Source organism: Lactuca virosa, chromosome 7 (assembly GCF_052849685.1).
Source record: "Lactuca virosa cultivar CGN04683 chromosome 7, Lactuca_virosa_CGN04683_v6, whole genome shotgun sequence".
NCBI lineage: Eukaryota > Viridiplantae > Streptophyta > Magnoliopsida > Asterales > Asteraceae > Lactuca > Lactuca virosa.
The window spans coordinates 71,522,309-71,543,327 of NC_136432.1; the positions used below are offsets into that span (position 1 = coordinate 71,522,309).

Sequence of the window (21,019 nt, forward strand, 5' to 3'; positions counted from 1 at the left end):
CCAAAAACTCAGAGATTGCCTCTTCTTCAGTATCAATAGCCATAACATGAGGTTGAGCTTTCTTTTCGGGAAGTTGTGAAGATAATTTGTTATTCACCAAAGTAGTCAGTTGACCAACTTGGACTTCTAAACTATGAATCGATGCTTGATGATTTCTTAAGGAAACTTGTTGGTCAATCATCATTTTGTGCTGTTCTTTCATCATATTCATGTGTTCCTTTAGCACTGCATCGGTATCATCATGCCTTTTCTCGGATGCTTCCATAAATCGGGTCAAAATATTTTCCAAGTTTACTTTGTTTCGGCTGGTGGTTGCTCTTTTTGATAGAAGCCTCGGCTTGTCTGCTTAAATTTCTCTTCCTTTTGCTTCTTGTATTCATCATATGGAAGCCACTCTTTCTTTGGTTTTCTCCAATCCTCATCATACTTATCCCCACTCGAGTAGCAAACTTGAGCCCTTTTGTTCCCATACTTATCCAAGTTGCAATCTTTAGTCAAGTGTGGTCCATTGCATCGTTCACACCCAACTTTAATTGCATGAATTGATTGGTCCATTTGTGTCAATCTCCAGTCCATAGTATTAAGCATTGCCATCATAGCAGCCATTTCTTCAGAATGTGTACCCCCACTACCTTTTGCTCCATCTTGTCTTGGGTTGTGGTACTCACGAGAGTATCTTGCAAATTCTTCAACTAACTCCTTGACCTCCCTTGGATTCTTCTTTGTCAATGGCCCTTGAGAGTCAAGGAGTTGTCTTGTCATAACATTCACCCCATCGTAGAAAATAGACATCTCTTGCTGAACATTTAGATCATGTTGAGGACAATTCCTTAACAACCCCTTGTAGCGCTCCCAAGCTTCGTATAATGACTCCCCCGGTTGTTGCTCAAAGTTGGCTATTGCATTCTTAAGTTTAGTTATCTTGGAAGGTGGGCAAAACTGATCTAGAAATCGCTCACGCATTTGAGCCCAAGTAGTGATTGTACCCGGAGGAAGTGCTTTCAACCAGTCTTTTGCAGCTCCCTTAAGAGTAACGGGAAGCATCCTTAATAAGATGGTATCTCTATTCACATTCGGAACATTAGAATAATCCGCAATGTCATTAACTTCATCTAGGTGCTTAAAAGCATCCTCATGATCTTTTCCATAGAATGAAATATCCTTCAGTGCAGTAAGGATGTGGCCCTTCAACTCGAATGTGACAGTGGCAGGAATCGCGGGTTGTACCAAACCTGGACCAACATCATCTCTGATACGTTTCTTGTAAGCTCCCATGGACATCTCGTCAATATTTGCCATTTCGTTGCTTGGCTCGTCTTCTGGTTCGCTCGTATATAGTCCAAACTTGGCTTCAGATTCGTATTCTGATTCGTTTAGGTTAGGAGTTGGTTCTAGGTTTTCAACTTTGCTCTTGTCCTTTAAAGATGAACTTGATTCTCCCGTTTTCTTCCCCGACTTCTTTGAGAACACTGACTTGAGTTCTTGTAAGGGTGTCTTTTTTGGTGTTTGATCTTCTTTCACGTTCTTATCTTTCTTTTTGTGAAGGGCAGACTCTGGATCTTCAAGAGGTGGCACCAAAGGTGTGTTGAACCCTCTGGTCATGTACTTCTACAAGATAAACAAAATAAACAAAAACGTAAAACTGAACTAAGAAATACAAACTAAAAACTAAGAAAACGAGGATCACAAGATTCACGTCGTAAGCCTGTAACGCTCACGTCGTGAGTTATGTAATGCAGAAAAAAAATTGAAACTGAAAAAAATAACTCTTTGTAGGTTTTACCCCACAAAAAGGATCGATTAATTTAATGCAAATAAATTAGAAATTACTAAGCCGTTCCCCGGCAACGGTGCCAAAAACTTGATGTGCACAAAAGTACCCACTAGTTTTATAATTTATAACCTAACTAACTTAACTAACTAAAATTCACCTAGGCAGTGTACCTAGTCAAATTATAGAATAGTTGGGTAAGTCGGGTGTCGATCACAGGGAACGGTGTTAACTAATTAATCTACTTACTACTAAATTAACCTAATTATTAACAGCTTACAAGGGTTTTATCTGATTTTACAAGATCAGACGAACTTTACTCAAATTCAATCAATTAGTAAAAACACTCTTGTTTAGTTCGAATCCACTTCTTTCTTATGGTTAGTTAACAATTATGGATTATCAAGTTGGTCACCAAATATTATATTATTAGCATTTTAAGTCCAAATTTACTAATATTTGACTAATTCATGTAAAACTATGCATGGTCACACACAATCAAACACAGAACCAGTTATAGATTATGGGTATGCTATGTAAGATTTATTATGCAAACACAATTATGGTCATAATTTATGTTCTCTAGCACAGCTAAATTTATTTACTTTAATTACTATCTAAGATTTTGGTCGATCCTAGCTCTAGCAATTTAGTGTTCACTAAATCACTAGGTTAACAAGTTCATGCAGTTTAATGTTCACTAACTACACAGAACATTAATTCAAGCAACTAAAGAAACAATTATTAACATGCTAGGTAGTAACAAATCGAACACAAGCAAATTACCAACTAACAATCCATGATAAATTAAACTAAACCATATGTCATAAGCTTCATCTAGCTAAACAGGAGTAGCTGGATTCAGCTACTCATAGCAGCAATCAAACAAGTATAAGTCATATTCAAAGTAATAAACATGTCAAAGTACCAAACAATCGAATGAATTATGTACTCTCTCTTCATTTGGTTTGAAATCTATTCCAGAACGTTTTCTCCTCTGAAAATCGTCTCCAAGTCTTCCTTCTATCAGCCAAAAAGTTCCCAATTCGTAATGGCCAAGAGTTTATATACTTTCTTTATTTGTCGGATTCACGTCGTGAGTCGATAAGTATCACGTCGTAAATATGACAATTTCGTGTTCGACAAGGATTCTTCCACCCGGATGCATATCTTCTAGAATTCTCCACTCACGTCGTGAGTCATGAACTATTCACGTCGTGAGTATGCCATTTGCTGAATTTTCCATTCTTTTTTCCTTCAAGCCTCCAAAGTTCCATGTTTTGTCAATTTCAGTCCCTATCTTCGAAAATGCTTCTATTTGGCTGCAAAATATAATTTTAGCTTATAAGTACCATTATTCTATGCAAATAACCAAATTATTAGTAAACATGTAAATAATTATCGCCTAAAAATATGTATAAATATGGCAATATCAGTACTCTACAATCATCTCGAGCTCTTCCAACTGAAAACTGGAGTACCTAAAACATAAATTGAAAACCATAATGTAACACCCATAAAAATCATGCCAAATTTAAACTTTTTAAAATATTTCAAAACCAATAGCTATAACAAAACTTGTTTTCAAAATGGTTTAGTGTCAGAGTATCCCAAAATCAAATCATAAAAATATAAGGAGGTGCACGATCACGCCTTCGCCTTCCCGCGATCATCAGAAGTACCTGAAACAATAATCAATAAATGTAAGCTCAAAGGGTTAGTGAGTTACCCCCAAAACACCAACGCCATAAAACATATCAATAACATATAAGCAAACAACATGCATAATGAGCCTTCAACGTGACTAGACCGCCTCGCAGGCCTTCAACCTATCTGGACCGCTCTCCGAGCCTTCGACACGTCTGGACCGCCTCGTAGGGCCTACAGCCTATCCGGACAACTCGTCGGGCCTTCGGCCTGATTGGTCCGCCCTGCAGGGCCATTAGTCTATCCGGACCGCCCTGGGTATGTTGGCCTTCAACACAAAGCAGGACCGCCTCAACCCAACCCCCAATCAAACAATCATGTGCACATAAATATCATACGCTAGCATATATAACAGTCAAACCGATCTAACAAATCACTAATCATAGCAACATCCTATAACCAGGATACAAACCTAACCGATCACTAACATAGCATCATCCTATATACCAGGATACCGACCTAACCAGTTCACTAAGCATATCACCATCCTAACTACCATGATGTAAATCAATAAGCATATCATGCAATAACCCGGATACAAATCCGAAAAGGGCCGACATTGGTGCCTTAGACCCTGTTGATATAGTGAGGAGAACTCACGTCACAATGTTGATCGGAACTGAAATATCAAACTCCCACAACATGGATCCAAACACCAACCCCTACAACCACCAACAATCCACTCCCATAAATTCCAGATTTACTATAATTCCCTCGGAAGCCAAACTGGTCAACCCTGGGTCAAAGTCAAAGTCAATGGTCAACTTTCCTCATTATTCCATCCCCACGTTGTGACCTTCCTTGGCTCACGTTGTGAGAGTCAAATTGTCTTGGGTCAACACATCGAGTCAACTCAATTCACTCATTTCAGGGTTCCAGATCGGGGCAAAGCCGTGCTCACGTCGTGAGACCATACATCTCACGTCGTGATAACTGTCGTGGGACTTTCCAGGATACCCAATTTACTATAATTCCCTCGGAAGCCAAACTTGTCAACCCTTGGTCAAAGTCAAAGTCAATGGTCAACTTTCCTCGTTATTCCATCCTCACGTCGTGACCTTCCCTGGCTCACTTCGTGAGATTCAACTCGTCCTGGGTCGCCACAGCGAGTCGACTTAGTTCACTTATTTTAGGGTTTCAGATCGCGGCAAAGCCGTGCTCACGTCATGAGACCATACATCTCACGTCGTGAGAACTGTTTTGTGAGTATTAAGCTGTTAATCCTTTTTGATGAACGTTGGGACTTTCCAGGATACCATATCTAGCCTAAAGGATCATAAAAATCATATATTTTTAGTCATGCATGACCCATGCATGGCTTAAATGCTAGTTAGGTCAAAAGTTGGGTATAAGTATCAAGATTCAAACTTGGAGTCCAAAACTTGCACCAAAATCCAGATCCAAAGGTCCTACCATGGCAAATGACTTAATGGTCCATAAAGTTGCTAAATTTATGAACCTCAAGCATGATAACTCAAGATCCCATTCAAAGAAGGTAACCACAACCTAGATCTAGCAAGATTAGAAGAGAAAGGTGGAATCTTTGAGACTTATAGAGGCTTATGAGCTTAGAAATGACACTAGGAGGAGCTTATATCGTCTAAGGGAACCTCCACAAGAGCTTCTTCTTCTTATCCAAGGAAATCCACCACTATAACACACCAATACCACCAACAATGACTCAAGGGCTCAAGAAGGCCAAATCTAGGGTTTTTCAGTGATTTGGGAGTGAAAGAAGCTGAGGATGGACGGCCCTAGCCTCCTCATTCCGTTTTATACCCGATTTTTAGGGTTTAGGACCATCAGGCATGACTCACGTCATGAGATCTTATGTCTCACGTCGTGAGGTCCGAGAACATGGGTCAAATAGTCAAAGGGTCTTACTCACGACGTGACCACTATGGCTCACGTCGTGAGCCTCTTCAAATTGAAATTGAAATTAATATTTTTAATACCTCAGAATTCGGAGGTTACATCTCTTCCCCACTTGAACTAGACTTCGTCCTCGAAGTCTGTTGCGGTAAATAACTCAGGGTAATGCTCCCGCATCTCTGCCTCCGGCTCCCAAGTCCACTAGGATCCCCTCCGGTGCTGCCACCGTACCTTTACCAATTGTACTTCCTTGTTTTATAGAACCTTCACCTTCCTCTCAAGAACGGCCAATCGCCTCTGCACGTAATTCAGGCACTCATCGACCTGGATATCATCTAACGACACTACTGCCTCCTCATCCAGTATGCACTTTCGCAATTGCTAAATGTGAAAAGTGCTGTGAATCTGACTGAGCTCCTACGGGAGGTCCAGTCTATATACCACTTTGCCAACCCTGACAATGATCCTGAATGGCCCGATGAATCGGGGACCCAACTTCCCCCTTTTCCTGAAGCGGATCACACCCTTCCAGGGTGAGACCTTCAGTAATACCATGTCTCCCACCTGGAACTCCAGCTCAGATCAGTGTCTGTCGGCGTAACTCTTCTACCGACTCTGAGCGGTCTGTAACCGCTGTCCGATCTGCTGAATCTTCTTGGTAGTCTGTAGAACTACCTCTGTCCGTTCCATCACCCTGTGACCGATCTCACCCCAACAGACTGGGGTACGACATCTCCGTCCATACAACAGCTCATATGGAGGGCACCAACACTAGAATGGAAGCTGTTGTTGTACGAGAACTCTGCAAGGAGTAGGTAGGAGTCCCAGCTCCTACCGAAGTCAATAACATAGGCTCTTAGCATATCCTCAAGAGTCTGTATGATCCGCTCACTCTGGCCGTCTGTCTGTGGATGATAGGCTGTACTGAAGTGCAATCGCGTGCCTAGTGCCTCGTGGAACTTTTGCCAGAAACGGGAGGTGAACCACACATCGTGGTCTGAGACAATAGAGACCGGCACCCCATGGCAGGTGACGATCTCACAGATATACAAGTCGGCCAGCTTCTCGGCCGATGAACTCTCCCGTATCGCTAAAAAGTGGGCACTCTTGGTCAATCGATCCACGATGACCCAAATAGCATCGAAGCCCTTCGTCGTCCTCGACAGCTTGGTGATAAAGTCCATCGTGATCTGTTCCCACTTCCACATGGGGATCTCCAGGGGCTATAGCTGGCCGTGTGTCCTCTGGTGCTCGGCCTTGACCATCCTGCAGGTCAAGCACCTCTCCACGTACCAAGCGATTTCTCGCTTCATGCACACCCACCAATAACTCAATCGCAAATCCTGGTAGATCTTGGTGGACCCTGGGTGAATAGAGAAGCAAGACTTATGAGCCTCCTCCAGAACAATTTGTCTGACCCCACCAGGCATCGGAACCCAGACCCGACCGCAGCGGGTCAACAATCCCCGACTATGCTACACAAACCGGGTGTTCTTACCCCTAATCCTCTCAAGCTTCCATTTCTCATGAAGCATACCCTCTGCCCGAGCTTCCCTGATCAAGCTCACGAGTGGAGAATCTACGGATATCCTCATACATGTCACTGGTGTATAAGATCCAGCTGAATTGCGGCTCAGAGCGTCCGCAACCACGTTCGCTTTACCTGGGTGGTAAAGGATCTCACAGTCGTAGTCCTTAAGTATATCCAGCCACCTACGTTGTCTCATGTTCAGGTTTGGCTGATCCATGATGTGTCTCAAACTCTTGTGGTCCGTGTAAATGTTACAGCGGACCCCATAAAGATAATGTCTCCAAATATTGAGAGCGAACACCATCGCTCCCAACTCCAGATCTTGAGTAGGGTATCTCGTCTCATGCGGCTTCGACTGCCGTGATGCGTAGGCTATCACTCGTCCTCTCTACATGAGGACCACTCCTAGTCCTGTGATGGATGCATCACAGAATACCCAAAAATCCTCAACTCCTTCCGGGAGAGTCAAGACTGGAGCCTCGCATAGCCGCTGCCTGCGGGTCTCAAATGCCCTCTGTTGCTTAGGGCCCCACAAGAAATCCACCCCTTCCTCGTCAAATGAGTGAGGGGTACTTAAATCTTGGAGAAATCATGTATGAATCTCCGGTAGTACCCTGCCAATCCCAAGAAGCTCCTGATATCCGAGGGAGATTTCGGAACCTCCCACTGCATAACCGCCTTGATTTTGGCCGGATCGACCAAAATCCCCTCCTGGTTAATGAGGTGTCCAAGGAACTGAACCTCTCGTAACCAAAATTCGCACTTCGAGAACTTGTCATAAAGTCGTTCTCGTCTCAAAACTCCCAATAGCTCCCGTAGATGCTCCTCATGCTGCTCTCAGGTCTTGGAGTACACCAAGATATCGTCTATGAATACGATGACCAAGCGATCGAGCATCGATCAGCAGACCCGATTCTTCAGATCCATAAATACTGACGGCGTGTTAGTGAGCCCAAGCGGCATCACCACGAACTCGTAATGACCATGATGAGTCCAGAACGCGGTCTTCTCCACGTCCTCCTCTCTAACCCTGACCTGATGGTACCCGAACCTCAGATATATCTTGGAGAACCAAGATACTCACTGTAACTGATCGAAAAGGTCATCTATCCTTGGGAGTGGATAACAGTTTTTCACCGTCCTTCTTCCCGGCGAAGAGAATTGGCGCTCCCCACGGCGAGCTGTTCGGACGAATGAACTGCTTGCTCAGCAGTTCCTGCAGCTATGACGACAGCTCCTGCATCTCTGGTGGTGCCAACCGGTACGACGCCTTGGCGATAGGGGCCGCACCTGGCACTAGGTCGATCCTTAACTCGACCTGCCTCTCCGGAGGCACGCCGGGTAACTCCTCCGGGAACACATCGGCAAACTCCCTGAGCACTGGAACCTCGGATACTGAAACCTGATCCCTGACCCGCGTATCCACAAAATACGCTAGATTACCCGCACACCCGTGCTGAATGTACTGTCGAGCCCTAGCAACTGAAAAAAACCCTGATCCCAATCTGGTGCCCTCGCCATAGACAATCAGTTCTCCCCCACTTGGGGTTCGAACTACCACTCGCTGACCCTCGCAGCCAATCATGGCAGCAAAGCGACTAAGCCAGTCCATAACCACGATCACACTCACATCCCCTATGGGAATCGGAATCAAGTCTATTGAAAAAGATACCCCAAAGATCTCCAACACGCAACCCCGATAGACTGAAGAAGCGGAAACACCGTTTTTGTTGGCGATAGAGACTCACAACGGACACTCTAGCTCTCCTACTGGCAACTCGAACTCCCTACTGAATAACTGAGAAACAAACGACCAACTCGCCCACAAGTAAAATAATACCAAAGCAGGTAAGGAGTTCACTAAAACGTATCTAATCACAGGCACAAACATATAAGCATAAAACATATATAATCAGTAAGATAAGGGGTAGAAACATACCATCAACCACTTCTGGTGCTGCTTTGGCCTCCTCTGCTGTAAGCTGGAAGGCACGTCCCTCAGCCCTCGGGGGCGCTGCTCGACCCTGACTCCCATCAGTAATCCTCAGTGTAGCCAGCGATGGAGCCTGAACCGGCCTGCCAGCGAGCTGTGGACAGTTGGTCTTCACGTGACCAACCTGATGGCAGTGGTAACAGATCCTCATATCCTGAACCTGGGCTGTCTGGTGACAATCCTTCGCAAAATGCCCCTCCCTGCGGCATTTGCGGCATGTGCTGCTTAATCTCTAAACCCCCGAGTGACCCTTCTCGCACTTGCCACAAGTGCGGCCCTGCTGTCCCCCTGACCTGGAATCAGCGGTCTTAGACCGCTTTGGCGTCGACTGTAACTGTATCGGGGCCTGCCGCTGCTCCCTCAACTGCAACTTAATCTCTAACTCGCGCCGCCTAGCGGCCTCCTGTAACTCCAGAAGCGTGTCACAACGCTGGGTCGCTACTAACTAACGGATGTCAGTATTGAGCATGCTCAGATAACGTGTCATCTGAGCCTGCTCAAAAGCAAACTCCGGGCAGAACATCTCCCTCTCCGTGAACATACGGGTGATCTCAGTCACCGTCTTACCATCCTGTCTCAGCTCCAAGAACTCCTGAGCTAACAGTTCCCGCTCGACTCGCGGAATGTAGCGAGCGCGGAACATATCCCTGAACTACTCCCAAGTAACCGCAACTCTCTCATCATCAGTGTAAGATCCAATCATCAACCTCCACCAGTCCTTTGCCCCAGACCTCAGCAGGTTCAGGGCACATCTGACCTTCTGGTCAGTAGGACATGAACATGTGAAGAAACACCCATCCACGTCAGAAATCCACCTCATGGCTTTGATGTGGTCCTGAGTCCCATCAAAAGTAGGGCGCTTCGTGTTATCGAAGTCCCTATACTGAAAAGCCCGACCGACTCCTCCTCCTGTCGCTGTTATAGTTGATGTAGCTGTTGCGGCAGCTGTCTCAGCAAGGGCTACATAGCACTCGTCGAAATACTCAACCATGGTGGTCTTAATAGACCCAAACATCTCCGACAGTTGTGCCCGAAATAGAGTAGCAACCTCATCATGCAAGATCTCTCGAATCCTGGCGTCCAGCTCATCCGCCCTCATCTGACCAACAACCTCGGGCCCTGCCGGTCCCTCCTGACCACCATCTCCTGATCCTAATGTAGTCACAAAGCGTCTCGTAACCACCATACTGAAAATACACTAGGAAAATATCAGATATTACGTATAAATAACTGGGAACCAACTCCTAACTAAACCCTAAGGGTTGTGACTTCCTTGCTACGCGTATGGGTCCTGTTCTTTCAGTAGTACGGGCCCATACTACCTTCCACACCTACCCATATTTGTCTCAAGTATCATCACAACGCCCTAACAATATACATAAACATGGTGAGCGCTCAATCCTCACTCCTAGAGGGATGCTAGATATCTCATAACTGGCCTACCGGCCTCACACAACCCACCCATGAAACTTCCACCAACCTTGCAGCACTCGTGTATGCTAACCATACATAACGCTGGACCTTATAGACTTTTGAATACCTGATCGTACCCTAAGCCCTTCATTAAACAAGAACAGGAAATAAGGCCAAACCAAACATTCTCAGGCTATAAGATCATAATTATGTATGGCCGTGATGCATACACCAAGCAACTACAGTAATAATGTCAATTTCATATATAGAAAAACCCTAGGCTATCAGGCATCATATAATCAGGCAATTCTATCATGCAATTCCTGAAGATCCCTAGCCTAGTACTAGCATGTTGTTCTAACGTATCACATAAACCAAATAATCAGTAATGTATTTCGGGGTCTATCCGCGAGGTCCGGCTGATCGTACACTTGCATCCTACTTTATTATTTTGAAAACATTTTAAGAAAATCGTTTTAAAATCTTGTCCTCAGTTTGAGACTGGAGACACGCGGTTGTTACCTCCAATTCACTCAAACCAAGGTTCTGATACCAACTTGTAACAACCATAAAAATCATGCCAAATTTAAACTTTTTAAAATATTTCAAAACCAATAGTTATTACAAAACTTGTTTTCAAAATGGTTTAGTGTCAGAGTATCCCAGAATCAAATCATAAAAATATAATGAGGTGCACGATCACGCCTTCGCCTTCCAGCGATCATCATAAGTACCTGAAACAATAATCGATAAATGTAAGCTCAAAGGCTTAGTGAGTTACCCCCAAAATACCTCGTAGAGCCTACAGCCTATCCGGAACGCTCGACAGGCCTTCGACCTGATTGGATCGCCTCGCAGGGCCTTCAGTCTATCCGAACCGCCCTAGGTATGTTGGCCTTCAACACAAAGCAAGACCGCCTCAACCCAACCCCCAATCAAACAATCATGTGCACATAAATATCATACACTAGCATATATAACAGTCAAACTGATCTAACAGATCACTAATCATAGCAACATTCTATAACCAGGATACATACCTAACCGGTCACTAACTTAGCATCATCCTGTATACCAGGATACCGACCTAACCAGGTCACTAAGCATATCACCATCCTAACTACCAGGATGTAAATCAATAAGCATATCATGCAATAACCCGGATACAAATCCGCAAAGGGCCGACATTGGTGCATTAGACCCTGTTGATATAGGGTACAACCCTAAAAATTAGGGTTTTCATCCTGACCCTCATACGCCCAGCGTACGAGGTCTCGCACCCGACCTACTTCGCACTTACGCTACGCGTCCCTCTAGCCACGCCTCGTGTAACCTCTCTTGCCTTGGTATGCCCTGCGTACCACCTTGGTACGCCCCATGTACTAGGGTTTTCCCCAAACCCTAAATCATCCAAAGACCATAACTTTCTCGATACGACTCCGATTTCGACCATCCTTATATCCATGAAAAGCTATCGAGAAGCTTTACACTATTATCAAATCATACTTGCCATAAGATATCTCGAACGAACCTCCACTTTCCATCAAAGCCTAAACTGACAAATTACCGAAATTCCCTTTGATTCCAAAACACAAACCGAATACCCGAAACATCCGAATTATATTTTCCGAATCCAACTGGGTCCAAAACTCAATTCCTCAAGCATCCGAAGCCTGCTAATACCCAATCCCTAATCACCATCCCCAACATGGGAACAATTCGAGACAAGGCGTTACAACTCTCCCCTACTTAAATTAGATTTCGTCCTCGAAATCCCTCCATGCCATCTCTGGTATGCCCTACAATTTGAGCAACATGGCCACAACCCCGAGCATACTCCTGCCTTCCCAAGGGAATCGGAAATTATAGCTAGGCATGTAGCATTCATGTGTAGAAAGTGAAATTAGTTGTGTCAGGTTTGATGGTTTATTAGGTGCAGTTGGATCGGGTAGGCTGATAGAGCGATGATGGTAAGTGAGATAGGAAAACTCTTTTCAGATAAGATCCTCATTTAAAAGTCATGTGGTGCGGTTGTGTGAAGTTGTTAGTCTTAGAAAACAGTTGGAAATCTGGTATATCGGTCAATTGGTAGATAAGTTTGAGACCATGGAGGTCTCGACTGCATCTGGAGGGTAACTGGGGGCAACAAGATGAGCCCGAGGTGGTATTAGTGATCTGGGGACTTGTGTCTGGAGCCGCTTGTTATTCAGTGAATACTTTAAGTCACTTCTTGCATGGGTTAAATAATCTCAGAGTAATTGATTTGACGCTACTGCGCAACTCTCGTCTGAATTTAACCGTTGCAGGGATATGTCTTTTAGTCAAAGGATTATCTAAGCCTTCTGTCAAGTAAAAAGTTTTCAGCAACACTGAATGGTCAATGATTTTGTTCCCAATGGAACAACAAGATAATCAAGGACTGGAAGTGTTATGTTTAGTTTGGAATACGAAGTGGAGTTGATCTGTCAGTAATTCAGAGTGGGTGGTCTGTTAGGGAGTGAGACCGGGTCTTAGAATTTCAGATTTCAGGAAGATTGGTAATAATTATTCCATAGGGGTTAACTCTAGTATTGTAAAGATCCGTTCGTCCCAAGGAAGTCAGGGCCCTGCTAATGCCTGGTCCAGTTAAGAGTTGGCATGCTGTTGTATGTGTGAGCTGTTCTCTCAGTCCGTATCAGGGTTGTGATGGGTTGTTCAAGTATCTAGTGTGGTTGGGTGATAGTAAGGAGCAACTTCGAGGATGACATCTAATTTAAGTGTGGGAGAGTTGTAACACCATGTATCAAATCGTTTCATAATTCGGGGCTGTGACTCGAAGATCGGTTATCATAAGGCTTAGGTCCTTTGGGAAAGAGAGATTTGGATCTATTTGGGTGTTGGTAATGTAGGTTAGTTGAACCGGGAGTTCAAACTGTGACTTGGAGCCCAAGGGTATAACCGAAAAGTGGTGGTTTGGGCCTTTTATGAATTTTGGGTTTAAGTTCAGAAAGTTTTAAGACAAATGAGAGTTGATAGAATTATAGAGCGTCTTATTACCTTTCCGTGGATATAAAGAACGTTGAAATTGGACTTAGAACGAGGGAGTTATGGCTGATGGAAGTTAGGGGTGTTTTGGGACGTAGACTAGTATGCAGTGCGTAGTGGTGAAGTTGATCGTGGGTAACATTCGAGTATGCCGGGCATACTTAGGAGTACGTCGTGCGTACTTAGGAGTACGCAGGGCGTACTCAGGAGTACGTAGGGCGTACTCCAGCCAGCTTGAAACTCAAATTTTTAGGCATAAGCCCTATTTAAGCATCATTATGGCCTTTGGACATTTACTCTCATCAACCCCCACTATTCATTTCGTCCCATTAAACCCTAGACCATCCTTGGTGGATTCTTGAGCATTGAAGTGGTTTTTGTGGAATTTTAGTGTATATTCAAGAAGAAGGAACTTGGATACCAAGCATTTGTTGAGGTTGAGCTTCTAGATCCAGAGTCCTCATCAATTTTGGGAGCTATAGAAGGTATAAATTCCTTACCTTGATGATTCATTTGATAGTTAGAGTTTAGGGCTTGTTTATGAGCTTTATTTTGTCCCATGGGTTCTCTTTGTGTGTTTGGGTAACTCAAGGAGTTAGATATGTTAGATCTTAGTCCCTTTATTGTTGTAGATGCATAAAAATGTCATATTGATGGTTGATGTTAGTCCATGCATGAATTTGAGTCCTCAATATGAGCTTTGATGGATAAAAATGGATGTTGGGTTCCATTAAGACATGCAAAGGGTTAAAGTTGCCAACTTTATGTGTCAGAACCCTAAAATAGAAGAGATATGAAAGTTGGACTTAATGGTTGAACGGATTAAGCACTTATTGACTTAAAGTGGCAGCAACACAGTACACTGAGCATACCACAGAGTACGCAGCGCGTACTGGAGAATGATCGTGTATGTCATGCGTACAGTGCGTACGCCGAGCGTACACTTTGCTGGGCTTTGGACTTTTAGGCCTTAGTTAGGTTTTGACCCTTGGACTGTTGAACATTAGTGGGCCTCAGAATTTTATTAGTGGACCTTAAGTTGCATGAGTTGGGCCTTGGTGGTCATTATTTTGCTATTGGGCTAAGTTTGGATAGGCCCATTATGGGAAGGGTAAAATGGAATTTCATCCTAGGAGTTTGGGTTGGTTATTTTTTATAACCTAGTTTTGATTAGGGTTATTTGCTTGTGTTAGTTTGGGGATCTTCCAGTTCTGCACTCGAGCGTTTACTTATTTATCAGCAGACTGAGGTGAGTTTCTTCATTGTACTCGTAGGTCGAAGGCACCAATATGTTTGACTTTGTGAAGTTTTTTGATATGCTTACACATGCTTGTTATCTTCATGATTCATGCTTATATGCTTGTATGATTTATGTATTGAGCTATTTGGGCTCAGAGTCATTACGGACTTAGGGGTTAAGACGGACCAGACACAGCTACAAACTGTTATATAGAGTCATTATGGACTTGGGGTTGATACAGACCCGAGGGTTGATATGGACCCGACACATGCTGTTTTATCCGTATATGTATGTGGTACTTTAGGGAAGCTCACTAAGCTTTATGCTTCTAATTTTCAGTTTTTGTTTTAGGCATTTCCAGTTCGAGAGGGAAGGGCCCGACTTGATCGCAGTGCATCCACCCACATTTCCGCAATAAAATGATTTTGGGATGGTACTCTTATAAATATTTTATTATGAAATATTTTGAATGTTTTTGAGGAAAGATAATTGGTGTTTCATTTGAATTAAAAATGAAATTTTTACCTCTTAAGTTTTGGGATATTACAAGTACACCCTTCCAGGGTGATACCTTAAGCAAAACCATGTCACCGACCTGAAAGTCCAACTCAGATCGGCGCTTGGCGGCATAACTCTTCTGCCGACTCTGAGTTGTCTACAATCTTTGCCTAAAATTTTGGATGATCTTTGACGTCTTAAGGACTACCTCAGTACTTCCTAATACCATGTGACCAATATCTCCCCAACATACAGGGGTACGATACTTCCTCCCATAAAGAAGCTCGGAAGGCGGTGCACCGATACTGTAGTGATAGTTGCGTTTGTAAGAAAACTCAGCTAAGGGAATGTAGGAGTCGCAACTCCCACCGAAGTCTATGACACAGGCTCTCAACATGTCCTAAGTGTTTGAATGGTCCGCTCACTCTAACCGTCAATCTGTGGATGATAAACTATGCTAAGATGCAACCTCGTACCCAGTTCCTCATGGAACTTCTGCCAAAAACGAGATGTGAACCGAACATCTTGATCCGATACAATGGAAACTGAAATACTATGTTGAGCAACAATCTTGAATACATACAAATTGGCTAATTTATCGGCCGAAGAACTCTCTCGAATGGCTCCAAAGTGGGCATGCTTGGTGAGATGGTCCACAATAACCCATATCGCGTCGAAACCCTTAGCCGTCCGAGGAAACTTGATACAGAAATTCGTAGTGATATGTTCATATTTCCACATGGGAACCTCCAATGGCTGCAGATTTCCATGCGGCCTCTGGTGCTCGACGTTGACCATCCGACATGTGAAGCACCTCTCAACATACCATGCTATCTCTCTCTTCATGCACGACCACCAATAATTGAGCCTCAAATCCCGATACGTTTTGGTGGCCCCATGGTAAATTGAAAACCTGGACTTGTGCGCCTCCTCCAACACATTCTGCCTGACCCCACCAAAATCTGGCACCCAGACTCGTCCATATCAGGTCAATAATCCATGATTGTCAGTGACGAATCTATCAACCTCACCCCTGAGTCTCTCCTGCTTCCAATTCTCCTTCTTGGCTCCCACGGCCCGAGCCTCTGATATTGCCATATTTATACATAGTTTTAGGCAATATTGATCTACATTTTATTAAATATTTTGGTTAATTGCATAGAATTATGGTACTTATAAGGATAAATTGTTATGTGCAGCCAAATAGAAGTATTTTCAAAGAAAGGGACCAGAAGTGACAATACTTGGAACTTTGGGGGACTTGAAGAAAAGAAGAACGAAAAAACACCCAAAAGACGTGCTCACGACGTGAACAGTTGATGGTTCACGACGTGAGTAGAAAGAGTTAGAAGATAAGCATCCGGGTGAAGGAATCCTTGCCGAATACGATTATCTCGAGTTCACGACGTGAGACTTAAATTCTCACGACGTGAACGGTAAATTTGAAGATATTATAAATACCTTTGCCCATTACGATTTGGAGGACTTTTGGCTGAAGGAAGAGGTTCCAGGAGACGATCTACAGCAGAAGTAAGGCTCTGGAAAAAGGGTTTTCAACACCAAAAGAGTAAAAGTTCATAATTAAGTTATTTGTTTGATCCTTATGAACATGTTTTCTTATTTGAGTTGTGTTTATATGTTAGTTGCTACTATGAGCAGCTGAATCTAGCTACTCTTATCTAGCTAGATGAAGCTTCAAACTTATGAATAGCATAACTTTATATGGATTTATTTAGTTGGTGAATTGCTTGTGTTTGGTTTATTGTTACCTAGCATGCTTATGTTGTTGCTTTAATTGCTTAAACTCATGTTATGTGTAGCTTAGTGACCATTAACTGCATGAACTTGATAACCTAGTAATTTAGTGAACGTTTAATTACTAGAGCTAGGATCAACCAAAATCTTAGTTAGTAATTGAAGTGATTAACCTTGCTGTGCTAGAGAACATAGATTATGACCATAATTATGTTTGCATGATAAATCGTACATAGCATATTCATAACATAATTGATTATGTGTTTAATTGTGTGTGACCATACATAGCTTTACATGAATTAATTAACTATTGGTAAATTTAGACCTAAATTACTAATATAATAATAACCAACTTAATAATCCATAATTATTAGCTAGTTATAAGGACGAAGTGGATTCGAACTAGATAAGAATGTCTTTTAATTATTTATTGAATTTGAGTTAAGTTAGTCTGATCTTGCAAAATCAGATAAAAACCCTTTTTAGCTTGTTAATAATTAGATTAATTTAGTAGTAAATAGATTAATTAATAACACTGTTCCCTGTGATCGACATACTTACCTAAGCTATATTGTAATCTGACTAGGTACACTGCCTACAAGTGCATAGTTAGTCTAAGTTTGTTAGGTTATAAATATTAAAATTAGTGGGTACTTCCGTGCACATCAAGTTTTTGGCGTCGTTGCCGGGGAACGGCTTAGTTTGTTATTTATTTATTTGCTTTAGGTTAACCGATCCTTTTTGTGGGATAAAACCTGCAAAAAGTTAATTTTCCAGCAATGTTTGATTTTTTTCCCTCTGTTACAGGACTCACGACATGAGGATATAGTCTCACGACGTGAGAACTGTGATTTTTAGTTTTCTTTAGTTTTTAGTTTATTTTTCTATTTTAGTTCAGTTTTACGTTTTTATTTTGTTTAGTTTGCAGGAGTTCATGACCAGAGGCTCTAACACATCTTTGGTGCCACCACTTGAAGATCCGGAGTCAGCCCTTCACAAAAATAAGAACAAGAACGCGAAGGAAGATCAAACGCCAAAGAAGACACCCTTGCAAGAACTAAAACAGCATTTTCAAGGAAGTCGGGGAAGAAGACTAAGACGGTGGAATCGAGTTCAGCCTCAAAGGATAAGGGCAAAGTTGAAGAACTTGGTCCAATTCCTATTCCACACGAATCAGAATACGAATTCGACACAGAATTTGGACTTTATACGAGTGAACCCGAGAACGAGCCGAAGAAAGAGATGGCGAATATTGAAGAAATGTCTATGGGAGCTTATAGAAAAAGAATTCGAGAAGATGTCGGTCCAGGCTTAGTACAACCTGCCATTCCTGCCACTACCACATTCGAGCTGAAAGGACATATCCTTTCTGCACTAAAGGATATCCCATTCTATGGGAGAGATCATGAGGATGCGTTCAAGCACTTAGATGAAGTGAACGACATTGTTGATTACTTCAATGTCCCGAATGTTAACAGAGATACCATCTTGCTAAGGATGCTTCCCGTTACCTTTAAAGGAGCTGCAAAGGATTAGTTAAAAGCACTTCCACCTGGTACAATAACTACTTGGGCTCAAATGCGTGAGCAGTTTCTAGACCAATTCTGTCCACCATCCAAGATTGCTAAACTGAAGAAGGCAATAGCCAATTTTGAGCAAAACCCGGGGGAGTCACTTTACGAAGCTTGGGAGCGTTACAAGGGGTTGTTAAGGAATTGTCCTCAACATGACCTTAACATTCAACAAGAAGTGTCCATATTCTATGACGGGGTCAATGTGATGACAAGACAACTCCTTGATTCTCAAGGACCACTTACAAAGAAAAATCCAGGCGAAGTCAAGGAATTAGTTGAAGAATTTGCAAAACATTCTCGTGAATACCACAATCCAAGGAATGAAGGCATGAAAGGAAGTGGAGGTGCACAAACTGAAGAGATGGTTGCTGTGATGGCAATGCTTAACACTATGGATAGGAGATTGACCCAAATGGACCAATCAGTTCATGCAATTCGAGTTGGTTGCGAGAGATGTAGTGGCCCACACTTGACAAAGGATTCCAATATGGATGAATATGGAAACAAGAAAGCTCAAGTTTGCTATTCGAGTGGGGACAAGTATGATGAAGATTGGAGAAAACCAAAGAAAGAGTGGCTGCCTTACGAAGAATACAAGAAGCAAAAAGAAGAGAAATTTAGGCAAACTGGCCGAGGCTTGTACCAAAGAGAGCAACCACCAGTTGAGAAGAAATCAGAATTAGAGACCATGTTGATGAAATTCATGGAAGCTTCAGCAAAAAGACACGATGCTACTGAAATTGCAATGGAAGAACAAAGAACTATATTGAAGAATCATCACGAAATGATGATAGATCAGCAAGCATTAATAAAGAATCAGCAAGCCTCCATCAATAACCTTGAAGTACAACTTGGTCAACTTACCACTTTGGTTAATGAGAAGATGTTCCCGAAAAATCCTGAAAACAAAATCCAATCTCACGTAATGGCCATAGATATTGAAGAAGTGACGATTTCTGAGTTCCGAGAAGCCTTAGAAGTGGAACCACAACAGCCCGATCCAAAGCCAAAGAAGCCGAAGCTCGAAATTAAAGAATCTGCTGGAATACCCAGTTCACGTCGTGAGCCCGCCATGCTCACGACGTGGGCTCAGTCTGAACAAAAGAAATTCGTATCTGTTCCAGCTTATAAACCACCTTTGCCATTCCCGTCTAGAGCAAATCTCAGTCCGCTGGAGAGAGAACATCTGGAGTTTATCAAGCAATTGAAGGGTATTCCTATCAATACTCCTTTTATTGGTTCACTTGCAAAAGTTCCAAAATATGCTAAGTTCTTACAAGACTTGTTAGACACTCGTCATCAATTAAAGGAGAATTCTAAGGTGATTCTAAGTGAGCAAAGCTCAAAATCTGTGTTGGGAGAAGTACCTAAGAAGATGGGGGATCCTGGACGACTAACTCTCCCATGTGAGTTTGGGAATAATATGAAGGTTTATGCTTTAGCCGATTCTGGGGCTAGCATAATTTTGATGCCTTATTCGTTTTATCAAAAATTAAATATTCAGAAGTTGAAGGCTACAAAGATGACTATTCATATGGCGAACCATTCAGTGACATAGCCCCGGGGCATTGTGGAAGATATTCTCGTGAAAATTGGGAAATTCGTTTTTCCAATAGACTGTGGTTTTAGATATGAAAGAAGATCCCAATGTTCCAATTATTCTTGTTCGCCCGTTACTTAACATTGCTGGAGCTCTGGTAGATATACACGAATCCAAGCTCACCTTGAGAGTTGGGGATGAGAAGGAAATTTTTGGAATAGAAGATGGTTTCCAATGGAATCATGCTCGAGAAGAGGTTTTCAACATTGATAAAGAAAATGAACTTGAAGAATTAGAGAAGCTCATGGAAGAAGAAATCAAAACAATTCAACAAGTTAAAAGAACAAAACCGAGAGCATCTGTTCCATTTTTAGTTGAAGTCATTGCCTACACGAATCCAGCTTCTTGGGTGAGCAATGAAGATGATGAGATGACGAGTGATGAAGAGGAGGTTACATCAAAAATAACAAGTCCAGTGGTAAAGGAAGAAAAGGATACTATGGAGTGTAAGTATGAAGACAAGATAGAGACTAAAGGGACCAAACGCAAGCTTGATGGAGACGAGGTCAAAGCTAAAAAGGAAAATTCGAAAAAGGCGTATAAAAGACGTGTTCAAGCTTAAAAGAGGTGTTTCAAGGAGAAAAAGATCCTGGTGGTGAACTCTTCAGATGATTCAACGTAGGAGGCACGGAGTCCAGCTCAAGACTCCTCAAAAAGAAGCGCTTCTCGGGAGGCAACCCGAATCTGGTTTGCATTTTATTTCTTTTTCTTTTTAGTTTTTAGCATATTCTTAGTTCTTAGGAAGTCGATCATGTCATCCGAATTATTATCTACATAATAAATTACCAAGTAAGGATTCATTAAAATCAAGTGGTAAAACTTATTGAATATCTTACAAAATTAAATTTGGAGAAATTAATAAATCAGACGTACTTCACGACGTGAACCATTTCGGATTCACGACCTAAATTCTGATGGAATACGGGCATGAATATTTTAGGATAACTATATTTTTAAGCCTGCCCACTTTCAGTAATAACCCAATATATTCCTTAGCCCACTATCTATTTAAATGGCCCAATTTTAGAAGTCCAGACAAAA

At 42.5% G+C, this 21,019-nt stretch overlaps 1 protein-coding gene and 2 non-coding genes across 3 annotated transcripts; 2 read left to right on the forward strand and 1 right to left on the reverse strand.

Moving 5' to 3' along the window:
* Nucleotides 1–808: 808 nt before the first annotated feature.
* LOC145127982 (small nucleolar RNA R71) lies at nucleotides 809–915 on the forward strand. The gene has a single exon (XR_013716585.1). It is a non-coding gene; the product is annotated as a small nucleolar RNA R71 (small nucleolar RNA).
* A 17,467-nt stretch (nucleotides 916–18,382) lies between these two features.
* Nucleotides 18,383–20,540, forward strand: LOC145126764 (uncharacterized). Its single transcript, XM_079062067.1, has 4 exons — nucleotides 18,383–18,918; nucleotides 19,000–19,807; nucleotides 19,995–20,145; nucleotides 20,293–20,540. The coding sequence occupies exons 1-4, from the start codon at nucleotides 18,383–18,385 to the stop codon at nucleotides 20,538–20,540; spliced, it is 1,743 nt and encodes a 580-aa protein (XP_078918193.1).
* On the reverse strand, nucleotides 18,431–18,537 carry LOC145128002 (small nucleolar RNA R71). The gene has a single exon (XR_013716605.1). It is a non-coding gene; the product is annotated as a small nucleolar RNA R71 (small nucleolar RNA).
* Nucleotides 20,541–21,019: the final 479 nt, after the last annotated feature.

What these genes read in the sequence shown, in the direction of transcription:
- LOC145126764 (XM_079062067.1), top strand. Translation starts at nt 18,383, where the DNA reads ATGCGTGAGCAGTTTCTAGACCAATTCTGTCCACCATCCAAGATTGCT. An exon ending in TGCTATTCGAGTGGGGACAA is followed by an intron (nt 18,919 to 18,999) that starts GTATGATGAAGA and finishes AGAGAAATTTAG; the next exon opens with GCAAACTGGCCGAGGCTTGT. An exon ending in AATTTTTGGAATAGAAGATG is followed by an intron (nt 20,146 to 20,292) that starts GTTTCCAATGGA and finishes TTCCATTTTTAG; the next exon opens with TTGAAGTCATTGCCTACACG.